General features: G+C 38.8%; 2 protein-coding genes across 2 annotated transcripts in view; one reads left to right on the top strand and one right to left on the bottom strand.

Moving 5' to 3' along the window:
* LOC127617855 (RAC-gamma serine/threonine-protein kinase-like) overlaps positions 1-24,268 on the top strand; it is a 159,537-nt gene extending 135,269 nt beyond the window's left edge. Inside the window, exons 10-14 of the mRNA XM_052089965.1 lie at positions 4,431-4,559; positions 15,325-15,539; positions 16,249-16,336; positions 16,707-16,809; positions 18,555-24,268. Coding sequence (XP_051945925.1) covers positions 4,431-4,559; positions 15,325-15,539; positions 16,249-16,336; positions 16,707-16,809; positions 18,555-18,640 — 621 coding nt within the window. The 3' untranslated portion in view covers positions 18,641-24,268. The remainder of the gene's footprint in view (positions 1-4,430; positions 4,560-15,324; positions 15,540-16,248; positions 16,337-16,706; positions 16,810-18,554) is intronic.
* A 505-nt stretch (positions 24,269-24,773) lies between these two features.
* LOC127617843 (serologically defined colon cancer antigen 8 homolog) overlaps positions 24,774-27,616 on the bottom strand; it is a 77,445-nt gene continuing 74,602 nt past the window's right edge. Inside the window, exon 18 of the mRNA XM_052089945.1 lies at positions 24,774-27,329. Coding sequence (XP_051945905.1) covers positions 27,291-27,329 — 39 coding nt within the window. The 3' untranslated portion in view covers positions 24,774-27,290. The remainder of the gene's footprint in view (positions 27,330-27,616) is intronic.

Below are 27,616 nucleotides of genomic sequence, written 5' to 3'. Positions count from 1 at the left end.
GATGTCCATCTAACGCTGCCACTGCCAAAGGAGATGCACAGGGGATTTGTGGTATCTCAAACCTTCTGGCTAAATCTTCATCAATAAAATTGCCTGCGGCACTAGAATCGATCATGTCTTGAATGGGGATTTTATTCTGACAACCAGTTATAGTGACAGGCACCTTAATACAGGAAGAGGTGAACAGTGGAGTCAAAACGTTACTCAGCACCAGTTTAGATGATTGAGTTGGCAGTAGAGGACAGGTTGCTTGTAGATGTCCAGCCTGACCGCAATATTAAAACACAGATATTGTCAGATGGGTGTGCCCAATCTGCATGGGTTCTGTTTCTCCTGTGCTGAATCTGGTTTGCGGGTTGAGAGTTGGAAGGCTGACTGGTCGCCGTGAACAGATGAGATTATCTAGGTGATTTGCAAGATTAATAAACTGTTCCAGGGTCTTCCCTTCATCACGGCATGCCAGCTCTGATTGTAGCTCCAGATTGAGTCCCCTTCAGAAGAGTAATTTAAGTGTGTCTTCTACCCAAACAGTCTGAGTGGCGAGTGTGTGGAATGAAAGCGCAAACTCAGTGGTGTCTTTCCCCTGACGGAGTGAGGGGAACAGCTCACCAGCATCCTTTCCTCCCTCAGGATGTTCAAACACATCTCAGAAGCACTGGAGAGAATTATCGAAAGTGGTAAACCTCAATCCCTCATTGGACCACATTGCAGTTGCCCAATCCAGAGCCCCCATAAAAGAGATATGACTGTCATCAGAGGGATATAGCGTGTGCTGTTGTTTGACATACATTGAACACTGCATCAAAAATCCCTTGAACTTAGATGATGTTCCATCAAACTTTTCCAGAAAAGAAAGTTGTGGGTTGGCAGTGAAGGTGTTAGAAGAGGAAGGGCTATTTACCGGACTTGGTTGGCCCAATGCTGGAATATGGAGGTATTGTAAGGTCATTACTAATTCCTCCGTTAGCACAGTCAGCTGGGAGAGTTGTTGTTGGTGAACAGAAAACTCTGTAGATAATTGCAGGTGCACCGCTGGATCAGTGGTGGCGAAGCCTTCTGTAACAGATCCATGTGCGGTTTATTAGAAAGGTACAAATCATAAACAGACAGACAGGCAGGGTAAATCTCCAGAAAAAGAACAATCAGACGTAATCAAGAGACAGGCAGCAGAGAATCAAACGGAGGGTAAACAGGCAGGAGTCAAACGCAGGCAATAACAACATAATAAATGTTAGCAATGGCAAAACAAGACTTCGCATAGACTTGTGTTTGAATAGCGCGTAAATAGTCCATGGAATTGGGAACAGGTGTGAGAGTAATCAGTCCAGGTAGGCATGCTGAGAAGTGTAGTGCATAATGCTCTCAGAACTCGGGTGAGGGAGACCTCTGGTGGTGAGCAGGAGAAATCCTTGAGTTTGTGACAATCACCTATAATTGTTGTGTAATTAACCAATTGTAACCCGCACACACACACACACACACAATACGAGACAGTCACAATGTGAGTAAACACTGCTTTTATTAAAGAGCAGGCGAAGGTACAGTGGGGAAAATCCAGAGGGAGAATCGTCGAGGAAGCGTAGGGTCAAAAGCCGGGGAATCAAAGTAGAGAAAAGGGGCAAATCCGGGAGAGAGTGGTCAACGAGAGCGGGAGGTTGAAGCCGGGAATCAGACACAACTAGACGGGACTAGTGGGAGCAGAAGACAGGGGAACAAGGGGAGCTGGCAAGCTAAGGGGTAAACTAGAGGAGTACAAAACTAGACGAGACTAGCGGGGGGCAAAGAGACGGGAAACTAAACACAATAACCAACTGGTGTGAAACGAATGTGCTGTGATATAAATAGGGGAACTAACGAGCGGTGCAGGTGTAACGAATAAAGGGGTGATTGAGACGAGTGCAGGTGTACGTAATGTTCTGGCGATTGGGAGCGGGCATGTGAGCCCGAGGGGGGAGATAGTGTACGAGCATGTGAGCTCGTAGGAGCAAAACGAGCGTGGAAGCCCGAGGGAGCAAAACGAGCGAGGAAGCTCGAGGGGGCGGAGCGAGGGAGCGGGGTTCATGACACCAATATGGTGACACAAACACAATGTAAATGATATTCACCATGAAACTGTATTTATTCCTATCCTATCCTCCTCCACTTAACTAATGTCAAAAAATATAAATAATCATCTTTATTTAAATGTACCCCCAGATGTTCTGCAATGAATTTTTTGTGTATTAATGCTGTTCTCAAACAGACTTTTGATTTTAAGATTAAGAAGATGATAAAACATTTAAAAGTTTTACAGAAATGTAAAATATAGTCTTTTATGTAACAACATTCAGTAGCTTAGTCAAATGAAATGTTTTCATTAAAACACAAATGTCCCACTGTTGTAGTCAATCTTTCACACACATCCATCAGTCTAAAACACAAGTTTATACATCAGGCTAACAAATCAGTCCTTAACAGCTGTAAATATTCACACTTTGATTGATATTCACAGACAGCAGTAAAACAGGGACAGTAGAAATGGAAGACAACAGCATGACTTTTATTTTGACGTCCTGATTCAAAAGCAGGAATTTGCTAGTGTAGCCACAGCTGACAGAGACTGATTTCGGTGGATTTTTAATGCATCTCTGTGCACCTCTATAATTATGCTAGTCTTGTGTAATGTTTTAATTATTTGATTAACGTTAGCTACGTTCATGCTATCGGGAATAAACTCGGATGCTATATTAATATGCATATCAGAATTACTCAATAAAACGGCACGATGACTTCTTTTTAATAAATATACTGTCTAAGCATATATATTATGAATTTATTCATAAAAATAACTTTTCAAGTGTTATATTTATGATAAAACAACATGACATAACTTTCTGTCGTGACTGGACTGTTACAATTCAAACTGTCTCTGACGCAAAACCTGTATTTAACCCAACTGAATGGGTTGTATAAAAAGTAACCCAACAATGTTTAAAAACATAACCCAATATAATGACCCAATATGTTAACCCACCTAAGTGAACGAGTGAGCAGTTTCTTATTTAGGCTGAGTTCTATTCCAAGTTCCAACTTATGAAGAAATAACTTGCTCTTGGAGAAATGCAAAACATTTAGTTATTTAGTATTCACTTACACAAATTTCCTCATTCAGAGATAGTCTACATGTTTTCACTCTGTTGAGCTGAAGCAGTTTTGGGCATCATTGCATTTATGCTGGCTCCTTTGGCGACACCTGTCTTGCCGAGTATGCAAAATATCTGCACAAAAAATTTGTCTAGATCACACAAAAAAAAAAGGTGATGTAAAACTGCCTGAGGATGTCAGGCATGCACTCCACCTCATAAAATGTAACCGAATGTAACCAACACTGATATACATTTATTGACACACAGTATCATAAAGATGATATTGTGTCCTGTGACTTACACCACGGTTTGGTGGATGACCTTGGTGCCCCCTCAAAACAAATAAGGGCATGACGCCCCTGTGTATGCAGATGTGAATTGTAGTATTACATATACTGTATGTTGTGGATATAATGATGAATCATATCATGTATAAATATGATGTGTTTGAGTGAGGTAATTAACCATTTTAAAGCCGTTCATTTTGCCAGTGTTCAGCGTGTTTAACTCACAGCTCAATCAGGGAAATCCCCAATATACTGGATTGGTGGATTATATAATCCATATCTAATATCTTCTTCTATAAACAGATGTTTCTCTAGAATAATGTATATTCTTCTGTTTATATTTAGCACTGTTAATATATTGCAGTATTATTTTTACTCTTCATATTTTTGTCAACATTATACTTGAATAAAATTGTTTATTTGTTGTTATGGTGCATCTTTTTTGTCTCGTAATCATTATAGTTGACGGAATAAAATACAAAACTTTTGTCAAGGTATGTTATCGTCAGTGATGCCTTTGATGAGATTAACACTGGCCTGTAGCCCAAAGGGTTATAAAACCACTTATGTTAAGGTATGCCATTTTTAAAGGATGTGCTCCAAAAGGGAAGTACCTCAACAGGTTTGAACATACTTTCCTTTAATTTATAAGGCAGTCAACCAAGTAAGCTAATTTTTAGGTTTATTTCCCCAGAAGTGTAACACTGTGGCTCTGTGGCGCTATCAAATCATTGCTCCTTTTGTTTAAGCATCCCAACTGGCCTGGCACAGCAATGCTGGGTCGACCAATGGCGTGATTTTGGGGGCGGGACTATCTGTTGTCGACCTGCAGTGGATGGGAGGAATGTTCAGGAAACCTGTGTGAAAACAGGTTTATTAGCTATTCAGTTGAGTGATGCTAGTGCCAAATAAATTCACACTTCTCCTTTAAGTAAGTTTTGGGAGAGCTGTGCCAAAGATCAGTTATTTTTTAAATCTCAATTTTGAACAAATTAACTCTATTTTCCTCTCTGTCCAGCTGGAGAACTTAATGCTTGATAAAGACGGGCACATCAAAATTACAGACTTTGGCCTCTGCAAGGAAGGAATCACTGATGCTGCTACCATGAAAACCTTCTGTGGGACACCAGAGTATCTGGCACCAGAGGTAAATATATCCATCAATAACTAATTCAGCTGCTATCCTAGAAAGATACTGACAGAATTTATCAATAGAACATAAGGGGGAGACCATAAACATGCTCAGCTGTTTTTTAATGTAGTCAGATTTATGACCTCAAATAATGTTATGAGAGTCTACAGTATTTACCGTATGATGGCTAGGATAATTATGTGAGATCCTAGTAGAAATGTATCTTTAGCTGTGATGACAATGGTAATATTTGATTTAATATCTAAGAAGTGGTCATGAGATTGCTGGTGCTTTCAAAAGAAATGTACCTGTAGTTTGCAAGTATTTGTTAATATGGGGGCGGGGGTAAGGAAAGCCCCTTTTTTCCTCACCTGCTAAGTACAGGTGGTGCTTCAATTAATTGTCATCTTTTAAAAAATAACATAATTTCAATTATGTTTGTCTGTTATTCAAATACACTCTGATCTGTAAGGGAACAGTTGCTTTCTGCCTTTGCTTTGAACTGTTTGCATAGCATCCAAACACACTGTAGTCTCTAACTGTCCTTGAAAGTACATCTAAGAAAAGTTACACATCCGTCACTATATAAGAAAGCTGATGCTGTATTTGCTTATTCAATTGTATAAAGAGGCATGTAATATAATAGATTCTTATAAATATATTAAGAGTCATCATGAACAAAACTTCATTCACAAAGCGTAAAAAATAATCAAGCGTATTAGAAAAGGAGATTAAAACTAGGGTACATGGACTGCAAGTGTGTGCTAGAGGGTCTGCAGATAAATTCCAGAGAAGTGCAGAAAATTAGTAGCTTAAAAAGTAAAAAGTTAACATTTACTGAATTGCTGCTTGACATATTTTTTTCTGCCTTTTAAAGAGTAATCATGAGATTAACCACAATTTATTTTTATAACTGAAACCCATAGTGTTTCCCTTTACCACAGACTGCCTTTATATATTAGGACGGGGGGTCCCTCCCAAAGGTATCATCATATGTGGGGGTTCTTAGCATCAAAAAGTTTGAAAACCCCTGTATTAAACTGCATTAACATTGAAATCAAATGTAATTTCTATATATAATTTGTTAGTAGAGAGAATCTCAAGCACAGGACAGTATGCCAGCTTTAATGCACAAAGCTCTATGTAATAGTGCTGTTTAAAAGATCACAATACCTTGTAATACCACTTATAGTCAATTGTATGTTCTTGTGAAGAATTGTAAGCAATAATATAATGCATTTTAATACTTGTACTATTTTTAATGACTGCTATGTATGTCATGCATAATGCAAACATAAAATATATAGCATAACATACATTGTAATGCTACTGCTGTACAGTATGCTGTTTAATGCATTAAAACACATGACCAACACCAAATTTCTCATATCATGTATTATAATGCATTATGAAGGTGTAAGCATTAATAGGGAAATATTACAATGTATTATAACTATGGTTCCAATAATTTATGAAAGGATATCAGATTCCAAACTGTATTATAAAGAATTATGAATGCCTGTATTATGCATATAATATTTATTATGCAGGATACCCTGATGCATTATAAATCCAGGCTTCATGAAAAGTTTTTATCAATAATACAAATACTATCTAATGAAACTAGAGCACAGATCATGTCTTTTCAATGGCAAAAATAAGTATCACTTTTTATTTTCCTTTATCCGTAGTTTGCTGTCCAAACTTCTGTGCAAGCAGAGGTGTGCATGATGGCCAGATTGGAGTGGCTAAATCCATATTTATAGACAGGAGGGGGAGAGCAGGCAGGGGGTGGCAGCGGGAGTGAAGGGGGAGATAGATTCCACTCGAAAAAGTACGGAAGACAATTTGGCGCAACATTTTGTTTTGCTCAGCCTGGCCACTGTGCCAGGAGATGATTTGAGTGTTGGTTATTTTTCACAAGAGTATGTGATTGCACAAAAAAGTACATGCTAAACAGAGGCAGATGGTGGCAGATGGGGAAGGTTGGAAGAAGGTGGCTGGGAAACCTGGAAATCTATACTGCCGTACTGGTGTAAAAATAACAGAGCACTGCCTGAGCCAAGATCTGGAGGGGGATTAGAGAGACTGGGTGAGAGAAAGGAGAGAGAGTGTGTGTGTCTGAAAGATATGTAGAATTTTTTTTAGGGTTACAGAAGTGAAATTAGAATAGTTTTGCTTAAAAATTTGGCCACCAAATGTTTTAAGTGTTAACAAGAATGAATCAAGATACATTTACAGAAATGGTACTTAATGACCGATCGTTTTTACAAGCTGCATGTCATCTGTCACAGCTTGAGTATTTAGTCATTAAATAATTTCTATAGTGTGTTTGCAACTAATAAACTCTGTTATTGCTGGTTTCCAGGTGTGATTGAGAGCACACAGAAGCTTTATCTAAATGAGTTTACAGGACATGCATGTGTTTGTCAGCATACAGGTGTGCGAGGAAAGCAGTAAAGTCCCATTAAAGCAAGTCAGGTTTCTCAGTGGCCATATTTGTAATGCCTCTGTGCAACTCTTCAGTCGTACAAATATAGCTTGAGTGGAGAAAAAAACAGAAATCTACAAAAATGATAGCAGAGATGACATTATTTTTTTTAAATACAACGATCAGCCACAGCAATAAACAACCTGCCGAGCACTTCTGCGGATGGAAATACCTTGTTGATGAGAGAGGTCAACAGAGAATGGTCAGACTGGTTAGAACTAACAAAGTCTAAGGTAACTAAGATAACCATTCTGTACAATTGTAGTGAGAAGAATGTAATCTCAGATGCTATTTTGTGATGCGGGTTGGCATTGTTTTGGTGGCATGAGGGCGACCGACACAATATTAGGCAAGTGGTTTTAATGTTGTGGCTGATTAGTGTATATTTCATATTAATAATATTGCAATTTGTGCTTCTTTAGCTCAAAATGCACAACAAAAGTACTATTTTACTGGTTGGTCTAGGTAATGCACAATGCATTCTCAAATAAACATCAGGTGATTAACTCTTTTGGTCCAAGATTTGTATTTGCAGCTAGTGAGGTTGGGGTACTTATAGGTTTAGGGTAGGGTTATGGGAGGGTTAGGTTAAGGATGGTTAGGGGTTGGGTCAACAGTGTACAATACATGCTGGCACATTAAATGTAATTACAATGTAAGAACACTGTGTATTGTATCAAATGCTTAAGTTTATATGTAAGTGCATAGTTAAAGACACATGTGGGTGCTCTTTTAAAGCTACACCATGTAACTTTTGATCCTCTAGCTGTTTTAGCATAAAACTGCAAGTTATATATGAAGGAACATTGTTTTGGTAATTATGTGAGTCTGACTTTGGCTCTGCTCTTCTGCGCGGATGAATCTGATGGTTTGAGGAGCACCGGTGAAGTCATTGTTACAGGTGATCAACTTATAAGAGCGAACTTCACTAACGTCATCAAAACTCGCCCCCTACCTTAAAAATAAATAAATAGCGAAAGGAATAAATAGATGAATATCCAAAAAATATGCCTTATGAGCAGGTAAGTAGCATTTCTTCATATAGAAAAATATTTTTTAAAGTAAATAGAAAAGTTAGGCAACGATGGCATAGACATAACTATTGCTATTCATATCAGATAAAGTCAAACAGTGGAAACTATTATATACTTATGTTTTATATATTATATACATTATATATTAATGAAATTTTGTTCATTTTGAACAAAACAATTGTACATAATGTAGCTTTAACTGTAAGAGGGGACTACCAACATGTCGAAGCTGATTGGCTCTTAGTGTAAGGTGGGACTACAGCTGCCATTTTTTGTGTTACTTTTTCTCCCAATGTATAAGAGTGATCCGTCTCTGATAGCAGTAGCTTTCATGCTACAGAATGCATACAGCTGCTATGCACAAGGTAAGCATGCATACTGTACATACTGCGATCATCCACGCAGGTTTATGTGTGAAAATATTTGAATGCACTTTGCACATCCCAATCCAGGGGTCTGAATTTAAGTGTGTTACCATCCTCATGTAGCACGGGCCAAAGTGGAATAAGCTGATGGAGGCTGTCTGTTCCACTGCCCTGCTGGGGAACTGGGCTGGTAGAGCCACAGGCTCTCTGTCCCACTCCCTCCCTGGCCAGCCTTGCCAAAGGCCCCAGTCCTGGGAGCAGCAGCCCTGCCACATGGCTGTCCGAGCAGGGGCCTGTTCCTCCCCTGCGGCTGCTCCTCGCCTGTGGCTCTGGAACGGGGAGACCCCAACTGGCTCTGTGTGCATTAATCGCATCCCTGCCTGTAGCCGAGCTGCTCACGTACACTCCCAGGACAAACAGCACAATCCCACCATACGTGACCCGCACACACATAAATCCAATCACAGAGCCCTTATGTTCTGTTCAGTACACATTTACACTTATGCTTGGTTCCAGAGCACAAAGTGCTGTCCTGCTCTGGGCACATTCTCACACAATTTCTTTATTCCTGTATAGTTCTTGCACACATTTACTTGCACTTATTAATGCAGCACCCCTTTTCTGGGGTAAAATGATTGTAACATTCAGCTTCAAGTGACTTATTGTTATTAACAGCAGCTACAGCATACTTACAAGACACCGTTGTTCAAAATATAATTACATTTATAAATAACAAAAGTAATCACAACGAACAATTAAATTGAATAAAATTCACATACACACTTTTTTTCATTTTCACTTTCATTGTGTACATACAAGTGCACGTACATTCTGATTTAATTCAGCAAAGATCACACTCTACATTACTCTCACATATACAGAGTAGAATCAAATATACAATTCTCTAGAAATGGACTGTTTTTACAGACATTGATGATGCGTTTCTGCCATATTTATGCACGTAATATTTTTTTAATGAAAATATATAACAATATTTTTTTATTAACCTATAATAAGGATGAAAAAATAATAATCACAGCTGCAATGAGGTTCATAATACAGCTGCTTAGGCAGTTTTTCTCTCTTCTTACTGCTGTATTACTCGCTCACTATTTCTTTCTTTTGGACAGCTGTGAAAGTGTCATATTGGATTTGTCCTTTTCTATTGGAGCAAACGTGTAAGCAAAAATTATATTTGCCGTGTTCTCCAATTCACCGCTATACAAGTATACCCTGCTATCATAGTCTTCCACATTCTAAACCCGGATACGCGAAAAGAGGCCATTTACTCTTGCATTTAGTCAATTTCATTGTGATCAGCTGACCTCCCCTCAATATATGTTTGGAAACTGTAGAGAATTCAAATTTTAGATCTGTGTTCCTGCTTGAATAATGTGAAAAGCTACAGTAGTACATTATTTTGTTTTGTCTGCATCTTTGCAATTCGTCCCATAAAGCCTGCACCCCTGAGTCTTCTCTTTACTGTTGTACATGAAACTGGTGTTGAGCAGGTAGAATTCAATGAAGATGTCAGCTGAGGACATGTGAGGCATCTATTTTTCAAACTATCTCTTTCTGTCCTTGTTAGAGCCAGTTGTCCTTTGTCTTTGAAGACTGTAGTGAACACCTTTGTATGGAATCTTCAGTTTTGGGGCAATTTCAAACACTGTGTTGCCTTCATTCCTAACAACAATGATTGACTGTCGAGTTTCTAGAGAAAGCGGTTTCTTTTTTGCCATTTTTGACCTAATATTGACATTAAGACATGCCAGTCTATTGCATACTGTGACAACTCAAAAACAAACACAAAGACAATGTTAAGCTTAATTTAATGAACCAAATAACTTTCAACTGTGTTTGACATAATGGCAAGTGATTTTCTAGTACCAAATTAGTGCTGGAAATGGGGCCTGTCTAGAATTGATCAAATATGACTTTTTTTCAAATAGTGATGGTGCTGTTTTTTACATCAGTAATGTCCTGACTATACTTTGTGATCCGTTGAATGCCACTTTGGTGAATTAAAGTACCAATTTCCTTCTGAAACAGCAAAATCTGTACATTATTCCAAACTTTTGACTACTGTGTATATATAGTGAATAAAATTAGACCTTAAACTGACCCTTGAGGAAAACCTTTAACAATAGGTAATAGTTGAATTAGAACCATCTATGTGCACACACAGGGTTTTGTCAGAAAGATAATTTGCAAAACAACCAACAGCTTGAGCAGATAGCCCAATTTTGTTTTTGGGGTGAATATACCTTGAGATATCGATTTCAGCACATGAATCCAACAACCTGCATTCACCTTTAACCTCATTTTGAGAATTTAACATGCATTGGCATAGCCAGAATTTACACATGATGGTGAAAAAAATGTACACCTGTCTTGCTGTAGGAAGCCTTCCTGCACACATGACCATTCACATTGTGTTTGCTAATCAGACATAGACTAATGAAGACTGCTGTTGACTCAAGCAGGTCTGCCTGTTTTTAAAGATCAGGGAGAAGACATCATTAAAACACCACTCCGAGCATATGCTTAACTGGCTCTCAGCCAGTCAGCCTTGTCATTAGTCAAACGTATTAATCACGACTCTCCGCTCTGAAGAGCTGCCTCTCCATCGTATGCAAACTCCAGCTGCCTCGTTTCTGCCATCTAGCTTCCGAAGGGTTCGTGTAAGGTGTGGATGGTCATCCTCGATAATTGGGGCTGGGACGCTTGCCCAAAAGCACAGCTTTGATCTAGCGGTGTCAGATATTTTAGGACTGTGCTTCCAGGTTTCAAATGTATTGTGTCTGTGTTTGGGTCACCTTTGACCTGCTGTGCTCATAATGGAGAACGTTATGCCACTTTTATCAGTCTAAAGCTGATTGGTCAGAGAGAGAGCTGGCTCGGCTGTCAGAGGTTTGGTAAAGAGAGGCGCTACAATGATGGTGTGTGAAGTGCTGCCACTATCTGCTACTAATATGACTAATTAAGAAACTCTCCTGCAGCTGTAATGACTCTTGTTGGAGAAAAAATATAATAGTTGAAATAAGTAAGCAACTTATTCTAAAAACATGCTATGCTCTTTGTGTTGTCTATATTTTTGAGAGCTTATTAAGTGGTTATCCACTGGTAGAACAGTGCTGTGAATGTGCATTGTGTTAATATAATATATGGCATATTAATATTTAGCACTAAACATCTTTTATAAATAATAAAATTCACAGTTAACCCTCATGCACTGATCGGTCATTTTTTACCTAAATCAATTTTGTTTCTTCAATAAAACTGGTTTCCTTTATCTGACAGGTACGAGACTTGGTGAAGTTTTGTTCATTTGATGTCTGAACACACACAAAGAAATCGGAATTGATTCGATCATACTAAGTGGTTGAAACAAAAAGTTACACTTGTACTGTTCCCGATCAAAAGTGATCACCAAATGAAATGAATGGGAAATACTAAAATACTAGATTTTTTATAGAATCTAAAAAAGAGAGGGAGGAGTGGTTCTGTCCACCAGGGGCCAGAGGACTCGCTGCCATCCGCCAGAGGAGGAGCGAGCTGGTGTCTGCCAGAGGGTGGAGAAGCTTTTGAGGACCATGCGACAGCACATCCAGGAGCCGGCGAGCAAGTTTTCTCTCTCTCTCCTCTCTCTCTCTGTCGCTCTGCCTCGCTCTTTTCCCTCTTCCCTTTCCCTACCCTCATCTCTCCCAGGACTCCAAAAGGAGGGAATGACCTGCCGGCAGGCATGGGTGGAAGGGCAATGCCCCCTCCTCCAGGAAGGGAGGGGAGTGCGTCATGCTGGGGGTTTCCCCGGCCTGAGTCGGGTGATGGAGGAGTGTGACGAAGAGGAGGGCGGGGCCGGGCCGTGAGGACACATGGCCGGCCCTGAATCGGGCTAATCTGCCGGGAGGGAGATAAAGACTAGCCAGAGGCACCAGTTTGAGAGAGATGCACGCGGCCACATTGCATGTGTGTCTGTGTTTGTTTATGTTTGCTTTATGTTGAGTTTTATCATTAAACTTTACATTGACTGTTTAGCAGGCTCCCGCCTCCTTCTTGCCCATTACTCTCCATGTTACAGTCATATACATAAATAAATGTGTAAAATTATTTTATAATTAGGTCTAAAAAGCCCCAAACCCACCCAAAATGCTCAACTTAAGTGCTTTTACATTATAAAATGTTTCATTCATAACAATTAAAAACAATTACACGTTTATTGTTTCCGGCCACTTGTGACCGGGAACAATTGGAACATGATTTTATGAAGAACAGTGCATAAGTTAATTTGCAAAAGATTGTAAATGCTCGTATGTTTGTGCAAGTGTGTGAGTGTTTTGAGTGAGGGATTATCCCCAAAAATATTTGTAAACTTAATTCACACAAATATTTTAATGTCATTGTTTTAGATACGTAATATCAAATCCAAGTGGCTTCTGCAAACAAATGATGATAGAGCTTTTCTCTGAACTAACTACTTTTCTGAGCCATTTTTCTACAATTTCATTTAAACTAACTGCTCCAAATACTTTTTATTATTGATAAATGTCAAATGATTTGCTTGAAAAATGTGTTCCCATTCTGTCACTCACTCAAAGCTGTGTCGAGAGCCTTGCGTACCTCTGAACTTGAGAAAAGGCCAATGAGAAATTGGCAGACAGAATTCGCCCCCGGACATACGGGTATAAAGGGAAGCGGGCGTGTGTCTGTCAGTCAGATTTTTTCTTCGGAGCTGAGCGGTTGTGCAGCAGCAAGCTGAGTCTCACTACTGTTCCACTCACCTCTATCAGAGCATTGCTGTCGGATCTACAGCACGTTACCAGCGGCTTTCTCCCTCTCTGCACGCTGTGCAGTCCACACCCCTGCGCTTCTGTAAAAGACTGTATACCTCCAGAAGATAAGTATCTTTCCCTTCTAAAAGAGAGTATTTTCATTCACAAAAGAGCAATACACAGCAGGCGTTTATGTCCTTTTCAGGACGTGTCTTTTTAAAGATGTCTTTCCGCCTCTATGTAGTTCCGGGGGTCTTCCATCTCAGGACTTCCTCTAGGATCCAGAAAGCTCCTAAGCACTCCTTAGATGGAAGACCCAGGGAGTCAGATGGGTTGCGGCCAATCTTGGACTTGCGAGTTCTCAACCGGGCTTTACACAAACTCTCATACAAAATGCTCAAGTAGAAACATATTTTAACCTGCGCTCGGCATCAGATTGGTTCGCAGTGGTAGACCTGAAGGACAAGTACTTCCATGTCTCATTCTGCCTCGACATCAACCCTTCCTATGGTTCGCGTTCGACGGCCAGGCATTTCAGTACAAGGTCCTCACCTTCGGCCTGTCCCTGTCCCCTCGCATATTCACCAAGGTCGCAGAGGCAGCCCTTGCCCCACTATAGGAAGTGGGCATCCGCATACTCAATTACCTCGATGACTGGCTCATTCTAGCTCATTCTCGAGAGTTACTATGAGCTCACAGGGACCAGGTGCTCAGGCACATCAGTTGTCTAGGGCTGCAGGTCAACTGGGAAAAGAGCTAGCTCTCTCCGGTTCAGAGCATCTCTTTTCTCGGCGTGGAGTTAGACTCAGTCTCAATGACAGCGCCCCTCATGAACGAGCGCACACAGTCGGTGCTATGGTGCCTCGCTCTCTCTCTCACAGCGGTTCCTCTAAAACAGTTCCAGAGGCTCCTGGGGCATATGGCATCCTCAGCCACAGTCGCGCCGCTGGGGCATATGAGACTGGCTTCAGACTCGAGTACCGAGATGGGCATGGTGCCGCGGCACATACCGTGTGTTAATCACCCCTTCCTGCCATCAGACTTTCAACCCTTGGACAGACCTCTGTTTTCTGCAGACTGGAGTCCCCCTACAGCAGGTGTCCAGACGTGTCGTGGTCACCACAGCAGCCTCTCAACTGGGTTGGGGCACTGTGTGCAACAGGCACACAGCCGCTGGCTCCTGAACAGGGCCCTGGCTGCGTTGGCACATCAACTGCCTAGAGTTGTTGGTGGTATTCCTTGCCCCACGGAGGATTCGAGGCAAGCACGTCTTGATCCGTTCAGACAGCACCGCGATGTTAGCGTACATAAATCGCCATGGCACTTGCCTGGAGTTCGGTCCAGCAGATACTTACCTCATCCTAAGACTGACACCGGGCTACGTGCCCAAGGTTCCTATGACCCCCTTCAGAAACCAGGTTGTGAACCTGCAAGCATGCTGCCCCAGGAGGAGGCAGACCCAGCCGTATCTATTTGGATCGCAAGCAGTGCTTTAGATGTTCTGAGCAGCTCTTTGTCTGCTTCGGCGGACCGCGGAAAGGGAATGCTGTCTCCAAACTGAGGCTGCCCGCTGGGTGTTCGACGCCATTTCCTTGGTCTTCCAGACTCAGGCCGTTGGGCGTTGGGGAGGGTTACGTGCAGCCGATACAGTTGCTTCTAGTACGCAGCAGCCTGCTTGCACCTGTGTCTTCAGTTCACGTAACACAGTCTAGTGCATGGCGCTTTGAAATGGGACCCTTGTGTCACTACATTCGAAACAACATTGAGTGAGTGACAGAAGGGGAACATTATGGCCAATTTCTCATTGGTCTTTTCTCAAGTTCAGAGGTATGCAAGGCTCTCAAGAAAGACCACTTCACTACATTTGACACAACGTCTCGTTCCCTCCATCAGAGAACAGAGGTTACAACAGTAACCATGACGTTTTTTACTATCTTTTTTTAAAGCAAAAATTCCCCTTGATTTGACATGTTGTTATATAATGCAATGATGACATTCATACATTTTTAAGTGTACAAATACTTTTTGAGGCCACTATATAAATGTGTTTGAAGCATTCATGGACAATCTAAAAAATATTTCCCATGTTTGATGTGTTTTTATATGTGTGTATATCCTCAGGTGCTGGAGGACAATGATTACGGGCGTGCGGTGGACTGGTGGGGTCTGGGTGTGGTCATGTATGAGATGATGTGTGGCCGACTGCCTTTCTACAATCAGGACCATGAGAAGCTCTTTGAGCTCATACTAATGGAGGACATCAAGTTCCCCAGGACGCTTTCTGCTGATGCCAAGTCCCTGCTGTCAGGCCTGCTCATCAAAGACCCCAACAAGAGGTACAAACCTTGTGGCTTCTCTTCTAGTAGCATTTATCACAACGGGATCAATTTGCTGTCTTTATGCATTCCAATTCCAACACTTCTTGGCCAAAAAGTATGTGGATAGTTGGTTTTGATAGTGGACACCACACTCAAAACCATTGGCTTTAAAGGAAGTTGGACCTTCATTTGCTGCTATAACAGCTTCCATTCTTTTGGGAAGGCTTTCACACTAGATATTGGAACATTGCTGTGGAGATTTGCTTCCATTCAGACACAAGAGCATCATTGAGGTTTAGGTCTGATGTTGAGTGATGGGGCTTGACTTGCAGTCTTCCCATTCATCCTAAAGGTGTTCAGTGGGGTTCAAGTCTGGGCTTTGTACGGGCTATTCAAGTTTTTCTACACCAGGCTGACTAAACATGTCTTTATCGCTTTGTGCACAGGGGCATTGTCTTGCTGGAACAGAAATAGTAGTATATCCTCCTTTATTAAAAATGTATGTCTAAGGAGGTTGCATGACTGTATGCTTGATTTTATGCAACTTTTACAATGGGTTTAGCTGAAATTAGCCATAAAGAAGGGGGTGTCAACATACTTTTGGCCATGTGGTACAGTTTTCAATATACTTCTATAACACCACTTTATTTAGACTGGGAACTGAGTTTCACCATCAGTTGCATTCTTACTAAATACTTGTTCCCTTCCTTTTTTTTTTCCTTCACAGACTTGGTGGAGGTCCAGATGATGCTAAGGAAATTATGCGACATAATTTCTTTACTGGAATCGACTGGCAGGATGTCTATGATAAAAAGGTTGTTGAAGATTTTATTCTGTCCCCTAGTCCCCATCCACTTTAATCGTATGGAATGACATTCTGCTGAATGTCTATTTTGGTGTTCCAGTTTCAGTGAGGTAGAGTAAATTATGAAAAAAAGAAACAATTTGGGTGAACTATCCCTTTAAGTGCCCAATACCAAAATAGTTTCAGTCATACATGTTATCACAAAGCTCCGCTGCAGAGGTTGCGTTTCTGTCACTGTTGCATGAACACAATGGTAGGCAGAGGAGGTGCAGTTCAAAGGTTAGATTGAGCCCTCTACCTTGCTATAGTATTATATGCAATGTCAGGTCTGCACAAACAGGTGCTTCTTGTTTTTTCATCCTGCTGCCTTCCTTCCTCAGCTGATACCTCCCTTCAAGCCTCAGGTGTCATCAGAGACAGATACCAGATATTTTGATGAAGAGTTCACAGCTCAGACGATCACAGTAACCCCTCCTGAAAAATGTGAGTTACTCTGTTGTTTTTTTTTCTGTCTCTGCATACATTGACAGTCATGTTGAGCTCAAAAGTGCATGCAGACCACATACTGTACAGGCTTTTCATGATATTATACTCTTCTCTATAGTGAGAATTTTTTATCATTTTTTATCATTTGGCACCCATTTTTGGTTCATTCGGAGTTATCTTTTGGGTCTTTTAATGGAAGAGTTGGGCCATACAAATGTTTTTCTTGAATATGCTCATGTAATCTGAATTTTTGTGTTTCATCTGCAAAATCATGGTTACCATGTTCTCAATGTTGAATACTAATTTAGATGGAAATAGAAATGGTAAGGCGAAACAATGCAGTAATATTTTCAGGAGTAAAGCCAAAGCTTAATAGAAGGTCTAGTCGATATTTAAGATGTGTGCGAACAATACAATTTTGTCTTTCTTTTAAAAGTCACCTGAAAAAATGTTAATCTTCCACTTTCTCCACATTCAACAGCTTGTTTCCTGTAAATATGTGGGTGGCAGTTTTTTTTTTTACTTCTTGTGACCAAAAATAGCGCAGATTAAGTTTTCTTAACAGCTAACTGCAGACATTTTTTTATGTACACAAGCTTTGCTGAAAGCGACCTGTGATGTTTGTCGGTCCTAATGTAACTAATGTTCAACTGGTACCACTAAAGTCATAGAATAGTCTCACGTACACAGACATTTGACTAAAGGGCAAAAGGTCTGGAGCATATTACAGCCTATTTTGGCCAAGAACCATTAAGACAGGAAAAGCCGTCTGACTGATACTGTGTGTACAGTAAAGCGATCAGTTCGTATTGGTCATACATTAATTTAAATAATGGCGCAACAGTCTCGATTACAATTGCACAGAAAACACGGAAATAGCAGAAAATGTGTAGAAAGACTGAGTGCAAGTGCAGACACATTTCATAGATATAACTAAGAAAACTAAGTAGGTTATAGAGTTATGTTTATGGATATCTAGTTCACTTGCTACTAAGTGCCTCATATTATACCTCATACATTTAACTCTAAATATCGTTCAAAGATTTGATGTCAATAACCTAGCAAACTGTGGCAAATCCAGTTATTATTCCATCATCAAAACCTTGTGAATACCCCACCATTTCCAGTTGGACTAATAAAAAAAAATCCTTGGTGCCCTTAAGGTGGCCACGTCGTGTCCTGGCTAGGACATGCTTAGGAATCAAACACAGGGCACATCAATCCGGTTCAGGTGGCAGACAGTACACACAAAAGATACCATGGTTTTTCCCTTCTTCAAGAATGATCAACGCTAGAGTAAACAATGTCCTTTGATGATGATTTGGTTAGGATTTAATGAAAAATATTTGAGTTGCACTCCATGGAGCAGCAAAAATTTAAGCAGCCTTGAGTGTTGGAGCTGGACACCGCCGACAGACGGCGAGTAGCGGTGGGTGTAACTTAATTGAGTTTAGAACGTGCAATGTCATCCACCAGATGCCTCCGTTTACTATCGGAAGTTTAGTCAAACCAGCCAATCAGATTAGTGTTTTCTATACAAAATGATTTCCATTTCTATGGGCAATATACTGTATACATCAGATGATTCGTAAACAGACTGTAGCCAGTCTATCAATTTCCTGGGAGTGCATTGGACTGATAAAATGTATATTCTAAATGCACTGCAAGTCATTATGGAAAAAAAATGGCTGGCAAATATGTGAATGTAATGTAAATGACTACACCTGTGCCTCTGTGTGCAGTTGATGAAGATGGAATGGACTGCATGGATAACGAGCGACGGCCACACTTCCCCCAGTTCTCCTACTCAGCCAGTGGGAGAGAGTGAATGCCATGCAGCCGACACTGCCATATCTTCATCAAGGTGTTACCACTGGAACAAATTAGGTCTTCAGCTTCTAACAGCCCCAGCCTTTTTAACCCCATCAACCATCTTGGTTAATTTGTTAAGCTAGACCAAGGAAAACAGTTCTGTTGTAGGGTTATGGGAATTTGCACGTTGGGACGGACCAAAGTCCAACCCACCCAAACGTCCTTGCAGCTCCAGCCCAAAGGTTGGGTTCCGTTGGGAGAACTTTTGCTATTTGTTAGGAGTTTGTTTACTTTTTTGTCTTTATTGTGATTCTCTCTTTGGATATAGGTGCTGCTTCACATTCCTTATTCATTAGGAACTGGAATAAAGATGTTTAACACAAACATTTCAGTCAGTTCAGATGATAAAATAACTGCATGGCTTAAAATTCACATGGGTTTTACGATTACATCTCTTGGGTACGCTCTACAATAATCAATGTAGTACAATGACTACAACATGAAATCTCTTGTATCTCAGCTGCTTTTGTTGGTACTGTTTTTAAGATTCACCTTCTGTTGTATAAATTCAAAACTGCCATACACAGTTTACTCAGGCTTCACAGAGTACATCTGTGTTCGACTCAGTCATAAAGACTAGTTCTACCCTCAACACGCTCACTCAATCATTCCACAACTATTCCTCAGTATAATCCCTGTGAACCTAAGCTATGCAGCACTTAAACACCACTAACAATTACATATACCATTTATATATGTTTGGAAGAGGCTTGAGTGCACTTATTTGTGAATATACTGTGCTTTTCCTATCAAATGTACAGTGTATCCATGTGAAAGGCTTTCATTCGGATATATAATTCTGTAAGAAGCAGTTTTCTGGCACATTTGGAATATTTTATTCAGTGTTACTGGGCAATGATACGATATTCACAGTTTAAGGAAGGCACTCCTAATATGATCATACTAGTGTTCAAATACTTCTATCACAACAAATCTAATTTCTGAAAAGCCAGAACTGCTTTAAGATCATTTGAAAGAAACCTCTTCTACTCATTGCTTAATAGTGCAATAGCAAAGTAGAAGAAAATATAAAAGCCAGCATTAATGGAGTGAATGGCAGGGGAAGCACTATTATATTGTTTTATAATAAGAAAAAAATGTGACCTAAAAAATCTATTTAATTTATTTGCTCTTTGTTTGTTTGTCCTTGCATTCATTAAGAACGCTTTGAGTCTTCTTCTTGTGGAAATGAAAAAACACCTAAAAAGCTTACGAATGTAGATGGGTCAATGCAAATGCCTTTGGTTGCTTTTGTTTTGTTTTGATAAAGTTGACCAGCTTTATTTTCATGCCAGTATATTATTTTCAGCAGTCTGAGTATTGTTGAATGTGTTGGTTGTCTTTCCAACAATGAAAGGGCTGTAAAAAATGGCACTCCCAGTTACAAACTAAACAAATTATTACAGTACAGTACTGTCCTCTGGCAATACATTTCTGTAAGTTAAAATCTGTAACATAAGCATGGCAGTGAGCAAGTCACACTCACTATTGTGCTTTGCTTTTTTATTGCATAACATTTCAATTCATTAGCTTTTGAACAGAATTCCAAACAGTCTTGCTGTTGCTTCAAGAGGCAACAGGAGTATAAATGCAGTGATTCAGACGTCAATGTAAAAATGTTGCTTTTGTGACTTATATCCTGCTTCCAAATACTTTCAAATGCTCCACTACATCTAACATTAAAGCTATGTTCACATTCCTATCTACAACACTACAATATATTTGTCCACAAATCAAATACCTCCAGGTGGTGGCATCTCAGATCAGTATTCCAATCAGATATTAGCATAAAAAATCCTCAGATAAACATTGAAATACTAGGATATTTGTTTGAATTAGGAGTGCCAAATGTTTTCGATTGCAGACTGAGCATTTAACACCCTTGGATGATGCTTCATAAAATAGTTGAGGGAATCAAAGGGAAATATCTATAATTTACATGGATATAGATTATACCAACTGAGAAATTCTATATATGCAGAACATTTATTAATCTCTCAATAGTGTTTGGCAATAAAACCTACTGTCTGTGGCATTTGTTTCCTGAGTGCAGAGATGGCTATTGTGCATGTTGCTATTGCTTTTGGTTTAAGTACATGTTAAAGTATAGGCTGTGTGTAGTGGTTGATGTATTCTTTTCTCCCAATGGCCTGTAAGATGTGGCTGTCAGTTTAATTGAAGAGGGAATGGCAAAAACTGCTTCCATTTGCAGTTGAAGTAAGAAGTTAACATACACCTTAGCCAAATACATTTAAACTCAGTTTTTCACAATTCCTGACATTTAATTGTAGAAAACATTCCCTGTCTTAGTTCAGTTAGGATCACTACTTTATTTTAAGAATGTGAAATATCAGAGTAATAGTAGAGCGAATGATTTATTTCAGCTTTTATTTCATTCATCACATTCACAGTGGGTCAGAAGTTGAAATACACGGTTAGTATTTGGTAGCATTGCCTTCGAATTGTTTTTGGGTCAGACGATTTGGGTAGCATTTGACAAGATTCTCACAATAAGTTGCTGGAATTTTGGCCCATTTCTGCAGAATTAACTGCTGATTTTCCTTAAGCCATTTTGCTACAATTTTGGAGGTATGTTTGGGGTCGTTGTCCATTTGGAAGACCCATTTGCAACCGAGCTTTAACTTGCTGGCTGATGTCTTGAGATGTTGCTTCAATATATCCACATCATTTTCCTTCCTCATGATGCCATCTATTTTGTGAAGTGCACCAGTTCCTCCTGCAGCAAAGTACCCCCACAACATAATCCTGACACCCCCATACTTTTATGGTTGGGATGTGTTCTTCGGCTTGCAAGCCTCACCCTTTTTCCTCCAAACATAACGATGGTCATTATGGCCAAACAGTTAAATTTTTGTTTCATCAAACCAGAGGACATTTCTCCAAAAAGTAAGTTCTTTGTCCCATGTACACTTGGGAATTCTTGTTCCTGAGCGGTATGATGGCCACATGGTGTTTATACTTGTGTACAATTGTTTGTACAGATGAACGTGGTACTTTCAGGCATTTGGAAATTGCTCCCAAGGATGAACCAGACTTGTGGAGGTCCAGTTTTTTTCTGAGATCTTTGATTTCTTTTGATTTTTCCATGATGTCAAGCAAAGAGGCTCTGAGTTTGAAGGTAGGCCTTAAAATGCATCCACAGCTATCAGAAGCTAATTGGCTAATTGCCTAAAAGCTTGATATCATTTTCTGGAATTTGCCAAGCTGCTTAAAAGATCAGTTAACTTAGTGAGTGTAAATGTCTGACCCACTGGAATTATGATATAGTCAATTAAAGTGAAACAATCTGTCTGTAAACAATTGTTAGAAAAAAATGCTTGTGTCATGTACAAAGTAGATGTTCTAAACAACTTGCCAAAACTATAGTTTAATAATATGAAATCTGTGGAGTGGATAAAAATGTGTTTTAATGACTTTAACCTAAGTGTAGGTAAACTTCTGACTTCAACTGTATATTTGGCATTTATCAAGAAATTTAAGTGAATGTGACAGCCCCATTGTGGGGTTAGGGTAATGAAGAAGAGATATAACAAAAGCAGAAAGATTGTTTGGTAAAATGATCTAGAGTGTGTTTGAGATTTAAATGTGTATATAAGAAATGGTAGTGTTGGATTTCATACTTTAGTTCGTCTATAGTCGGTTAGTGGGACAAGTTTGGTTTCTTGCATGTGTATTAAGGACTGTTGTAGATCTGACTACGGTTGGTAAAGAACGATTCAGAAAGTTTCTGTTGAAATCCCTTTTGCCGAACAGTGTGCAGTGTTATTCACCCTGAAATGATAAAAAAAAAAAAAACGAATGCTTTCATTGATTGTCAGCATTGTGAATTGTCTAATTGTGTAATGTGAGATACCGTAGCATGGTACTGTTTCTCTATTTCCAGATTTCTTTGGTCTCAATAAGAGTCGAGCTTGAGGATGTGTGCTTGCATTCAAACTAGGATGTCTCATATAATAATGTTCTCTGACAGCACAGTACTGGTACTGCGAGCAGATTAGCTCTTTATGTCATGCTCGGTCTTCCAAATTGTACTCATTTTCCTTTAAATCATTATTTTCTTATCCATTCCATAACTCTTTTTTTTTTTGAGTGAGAAAGTTAATGCAACTACCTGATCTGATTTAATGGGCTTATACTGCTGACTGTGTTATCTTAAAATGTTGTTAAATTCTTATTAGTTTTTGTTTTATTACTTTTTTATTTATCAGTGACTAACTTGAATATTTGTCAACTTGATTTGTTTGTTTCTGTCTTATTTTTACATTTGGTTAGGTAACTTTTAAAATTGAAATTACAAATTAGGGGATTTTATTTTGGGATATTTTGCTCTTTTTTTTTTGGTAAACCCTTGCTTTTCACTTTCGATAAATTGATATGTGATTGTATGGACACATTATATAGTCATACTGTTCGTCTATTTTATTAACTTTAATATGCACTTGAGAGGGACCAAAGGGTCCTAAGCTTATCCTCAAGACATTGAGAGGTAGAGAAACGTGATATTTTTAGGATGATACTTGCATGTGAGAGACTATTATTGGTAATACATAATACCTTATTTAAACAGCAGAAGGGCCATTGGCTTTGGCCAAATCAATCAAACACTTTTGTAATTCCATATTTGAACACAGCTTTGTATCTGCTTGTAGCACTTTCATACCCATTGCCCTTTTTATATAGCTCTGCAAAAGAAAAAAAATGTCTCTGCTTAGGGGAAAAAAATAATAAAGCAAGAGATAGAGTGAGTGAGAGAGAATAAAAAAAAAAAGAAAATACTTGAAAGCACAGATTCGCCCTTCTTGGACCTCATGCTATTTTATGTTAGAGTGATTGTGGTCTGGAACATGTAAAGGTGTGGATGTAGACCTGAAATACTGTCAGGAGGCAAAACCTGGTGACACAGACTAACTTTTCCCCAAGAGTTCTTAATGCTCTGTCATTCTAGCAAAGCTGAGCTTTTCCAGTGTCACCACTTTTTCAGAGGAAAACTTAATATGTAAACCCAACCTAGAAGTCATTAGTCTCCCCTCTGGGAGGGCTGAATACTAATCTAGTGTGATGATGGGACTCATCCCTCCTAAATGCACCTCAGCGTGCACACTGCTGCTACTGTTTGTATTGTCTACAACAGAATTTCTCTGTATCGCGCACCTGGTAGTGTATGATGAATGAGCATGAATTGTAAAGTATTTATTTAAAAAAAAAGACAAACCTTAAAACAAAAAACATTAATTTTATGTCCTTGTAGCTTTAGAGTTTGTGACATTTCTTGACCTTGATAGTTAGATCCATGTTAAGAACTAGTCATGTGATTACGAATTTTACACAGAGGAGATTAACAGAAAATAAGAACAACCGTATTACTGTCCATCTGAAATGTAAAAAAAAATAAAGTTTATTTTCCTTGCCTGGGCCCACAGGGAGGTGAACAGCTAGCTGATCTGCAAGAAAACTGTTTTTGTACACTGTACATCCTAGTATTTTTACACGTAAATGTATATGATAGGGATGCACATTATTTTCTTTCTTAAAGACTGCTTAAATAAAGAACTATGTCAATCTGCTTTTGGTTTAAGTGTGTCTCTTTGGCTTATTTGTACTTGTGACATCATTAACTTAATATTTCATAACACCTTAAAACCTGTTGATGGATTTGCAAACAATATTGGAATTCAGCCTGGGGTGCAGTAATCATCTACGTGTATGAATATGCATACTTCCCTACTATATAGTTGGTCGAGGCGATATGGCAAAAAAATAAAAAATAAATTCCCCAAACTTAAGGATGATCTTACATTCAATTTTCCAACATTTAAAAGGTATTTTTCAAAAAAGTAACTCCAACATGATTCAAATATCATGTAACTTATTAGAATGCAAGGCAACCTGGTTAGAAAAATTTAAGATTATTTCATTATAGAAAACAGGTGTTTAACAGAAATGCACACAAAAAAAGTGCAACACAACATAGAAGTAAAACAAATACAAATCTAATTTATTAAAATAACACTGAGGTTCAGAAATAATAGTATACAATAAGAAACTACTCAAAGCCAATTTAGGTATTATTTTTTATCTAAATCAAGTCCATCTACAAAACTGTACAGAAATAGTCACATTTACCTAGAAATTATTTTTAGTATATCAATCAATTTGTATGTATAACCATAACAACTGCAGATAGAGTCCAGGGGTCGGTTGCATAAAACTATTTTAGACTAGTCTTACTAGTTAGTTGTCTAAAATATTGCTTTGGTTTTTCAGTCAGTTGCATAAAAACTTAGATCAGTCTAATTAAAGACCAAAATGTAAGACAGCACACATCAGGCTAACTTTTGTTTACATTCCATTTTGCCATTGAAAATAACTGTCAGCTGAGCCAGTGGGGGCTGAAAGGGGCTTGAGTTGAGACTTGGTTGAAGACTTTGACTTCAAAAATGGTAACAAAATGTTGTGTTTTTAATTATTTGGGTTAAATCACGAAATGTGTTTATTAAAATACATTTTGAAGCATTGTAGTCCTCTAATAAGCAAATATTCTCAGCGAATAATAAAATGTATTGAGCGTCCACTGTCGGCCATTTTGTTTTAAGCTGTTCAGTGTCTTATTTTTCCCACAATACAATGCAAATTAGACTTCTTACTAAAGACAACTGTGAGCTTGTTTTATGCAACAGGCTTTCTATGGCGTCTTTAGCTAGTCAAACTAATTGTTAGATGCAGTCTTAAGTTAATGGCTGTTTATGCAACCGGCCCCAGATATCAGAAATATTTAAGTGTAGTTAAAAACGCAAGAAGCAAAAAAACTCAGTTTAAAATAACAACGCAAGTCTGTGCTTTGAGCATGTGGCACCCTCTAGCGCAGCAAAATTAAATGATATCGCTGTTTGTCAAAATGATTTCTTCGTTTTCTAAATGAAAACGAGTGCAGTACATTTGAAGCACGTCACAGGACAAAGCAATTATTAGCAATCTATCTGAATCATCATGTTAAATGGAGATGTGGATGATTATCCCATTTGTAGCCTATCCATATATGATTTGTTATGAAGAGCCCATAACTGTCATGTATGTTCTTACAATTTATTATAAACACATAATTTCTGTTGACATTTCAGAAAATGTAGCTTAGTGCTTCATGACTTACACAACTTAGACAGAACATAGTTATTGTTTGATTAAGCCAGTGTAAACTTGCATGATGGACGAAGCCTACCAACAATCACACTTTACAATCGCACTAGAAATATTACCAGCTTTATATCGGTCTCCGTGTTGTTAACATATGTTACGTTGAAGCATGCTGCCACACATGTTCAGTTTATCAGATTGATGGCAGCATCAAGCCACGTGCTGTGTACATTTGTTTTTCTCTTTTATATTCAGCCATTTGTGGATCCAAATGCAGTGTCTGTTAATGTTTTATGCAAGACCTCAATTTAAAAAAATAAAATAAAAAAATGGCATCAAAAATTTTAATTCTAATTAATCGACATAGTCGCCAGCTCTACTATATAATATGGCAAAAGCAGTGTCAGCGAAGTAGTATGCTCGAACTCTCAGTATTCATAAAACAGAAAGCGAGAAATACCTGAATGACCTACTACATCAGATGAGATTCTAAAGTGAGCATCTACTGGGCACTTTGAAAATCATGAGTCATGCAGCTCTTTTCAAGCTGTTTATACCAAAAAAGTCTTCACATTTGTTGTTACAACATCATATATTTTAAATCACAGGACATTGCCCCCATTCACCAATGAAGTATGTCTGGGAATGTAGTCGTACTGCTCACCTACATCCCTAAAGAATATACTTTATTAAGAAATGGGAAGGACGTTCTTCAGTCTATGTAAATGTCTATCTACACAGACATAATATGATAGTAAGTGAATGTGGATGCAGCTCATTTCTTTTGGGGAAATTATTTTGTTTGAAGAATTTCATTTTGCTTGGTCACAGTGCAAAGGAAAAAATATCTGCCACATAAACTGACAACTTTAAGTCCAAGCGAATGCCTCTGCTAAACAGTTGCTTCGATAACCAAACACATAAGCAGTAATTCTACTATTGCTAGCATATTTGTAAACCAAGCTGATGTTTTATGAGTCAACCTACTTTTCAGATTCTTTGTACACCCCTGAATTCAGCACTCAGATAAAATATTTGAAAATAATTTAATAATACATTTTACAAAAAGTATAAATCAGCATCAATAAATCTGTCCCTAAGTCACACAAACAAATAAAATGCATTTTTGAAAACAAACATTAATATATTCAAAAGCAATAAAACTACTGAAATTGATAATGTAGGGTGAGAGGCCAAGTGTTTGACTCAGAAGTGCCCTAAGTGGAGGTGCTCTTTTAAAATAAGTGAAAAATGACGGTTACTGTCTCAATATTAAGTACCTTAAGTATTAAGTACTCATGATTATTTAACATTCTATGGTTGGACGGAATGTGTCATAAGATAAGTTCTTCGGTGCAGAACTAAACTTATGAAAGCAGCAGCGATGGCGATTATATAGTGATCACATGATCTCCAAAAGTGTCCCTGACGCCATGGAGATGTGGTTGCCCCGCTCACATAGCCAGCACGTCCAATCTCTGCTCAGCATGCAACTGTGGAGAAAATATCACAGATTAGACAATTATTGAGATATGGAGGCTTCAGAGCTATCGGTAACTATTGCACTTACTCACAGTAGCACCATCTTTCATTTTTTATTGGAATGACTATGAGGGAGATAAACTTAGTCTCTTCGACGGGATGTACTAGGAGTTGTGGAACATTTTTAATTACCATCAAAAATGTAATTTGGTGCTACTGTAAATAAGGTCAATTGCAAAAACAAATCACAAATCATCTCAAATTAACATCTTTTCTAGAATATTTTCTCAGTTGTTTA

The sequence above is a fragment of the Xyrauchen texanus genome, chromosome 24 (genome assembly GCF_025860055.1).
Source record: "Xyrauchen texanus isolate HMW12.3.18 chromosome 24, RBS_HiC_50CHRs, whole genome shotgun sequence".
NCBI lineage: Eukaryota > Metazoa > Chordata > Actinopteri > Cypriniformes > Catostomidae > Xyrauchen > Xyrauchen texanus.
Note: the sequence above shows the minus strand (reverse complement) of the source record. Positions and strands in the feature narration are given on the sequence as shown.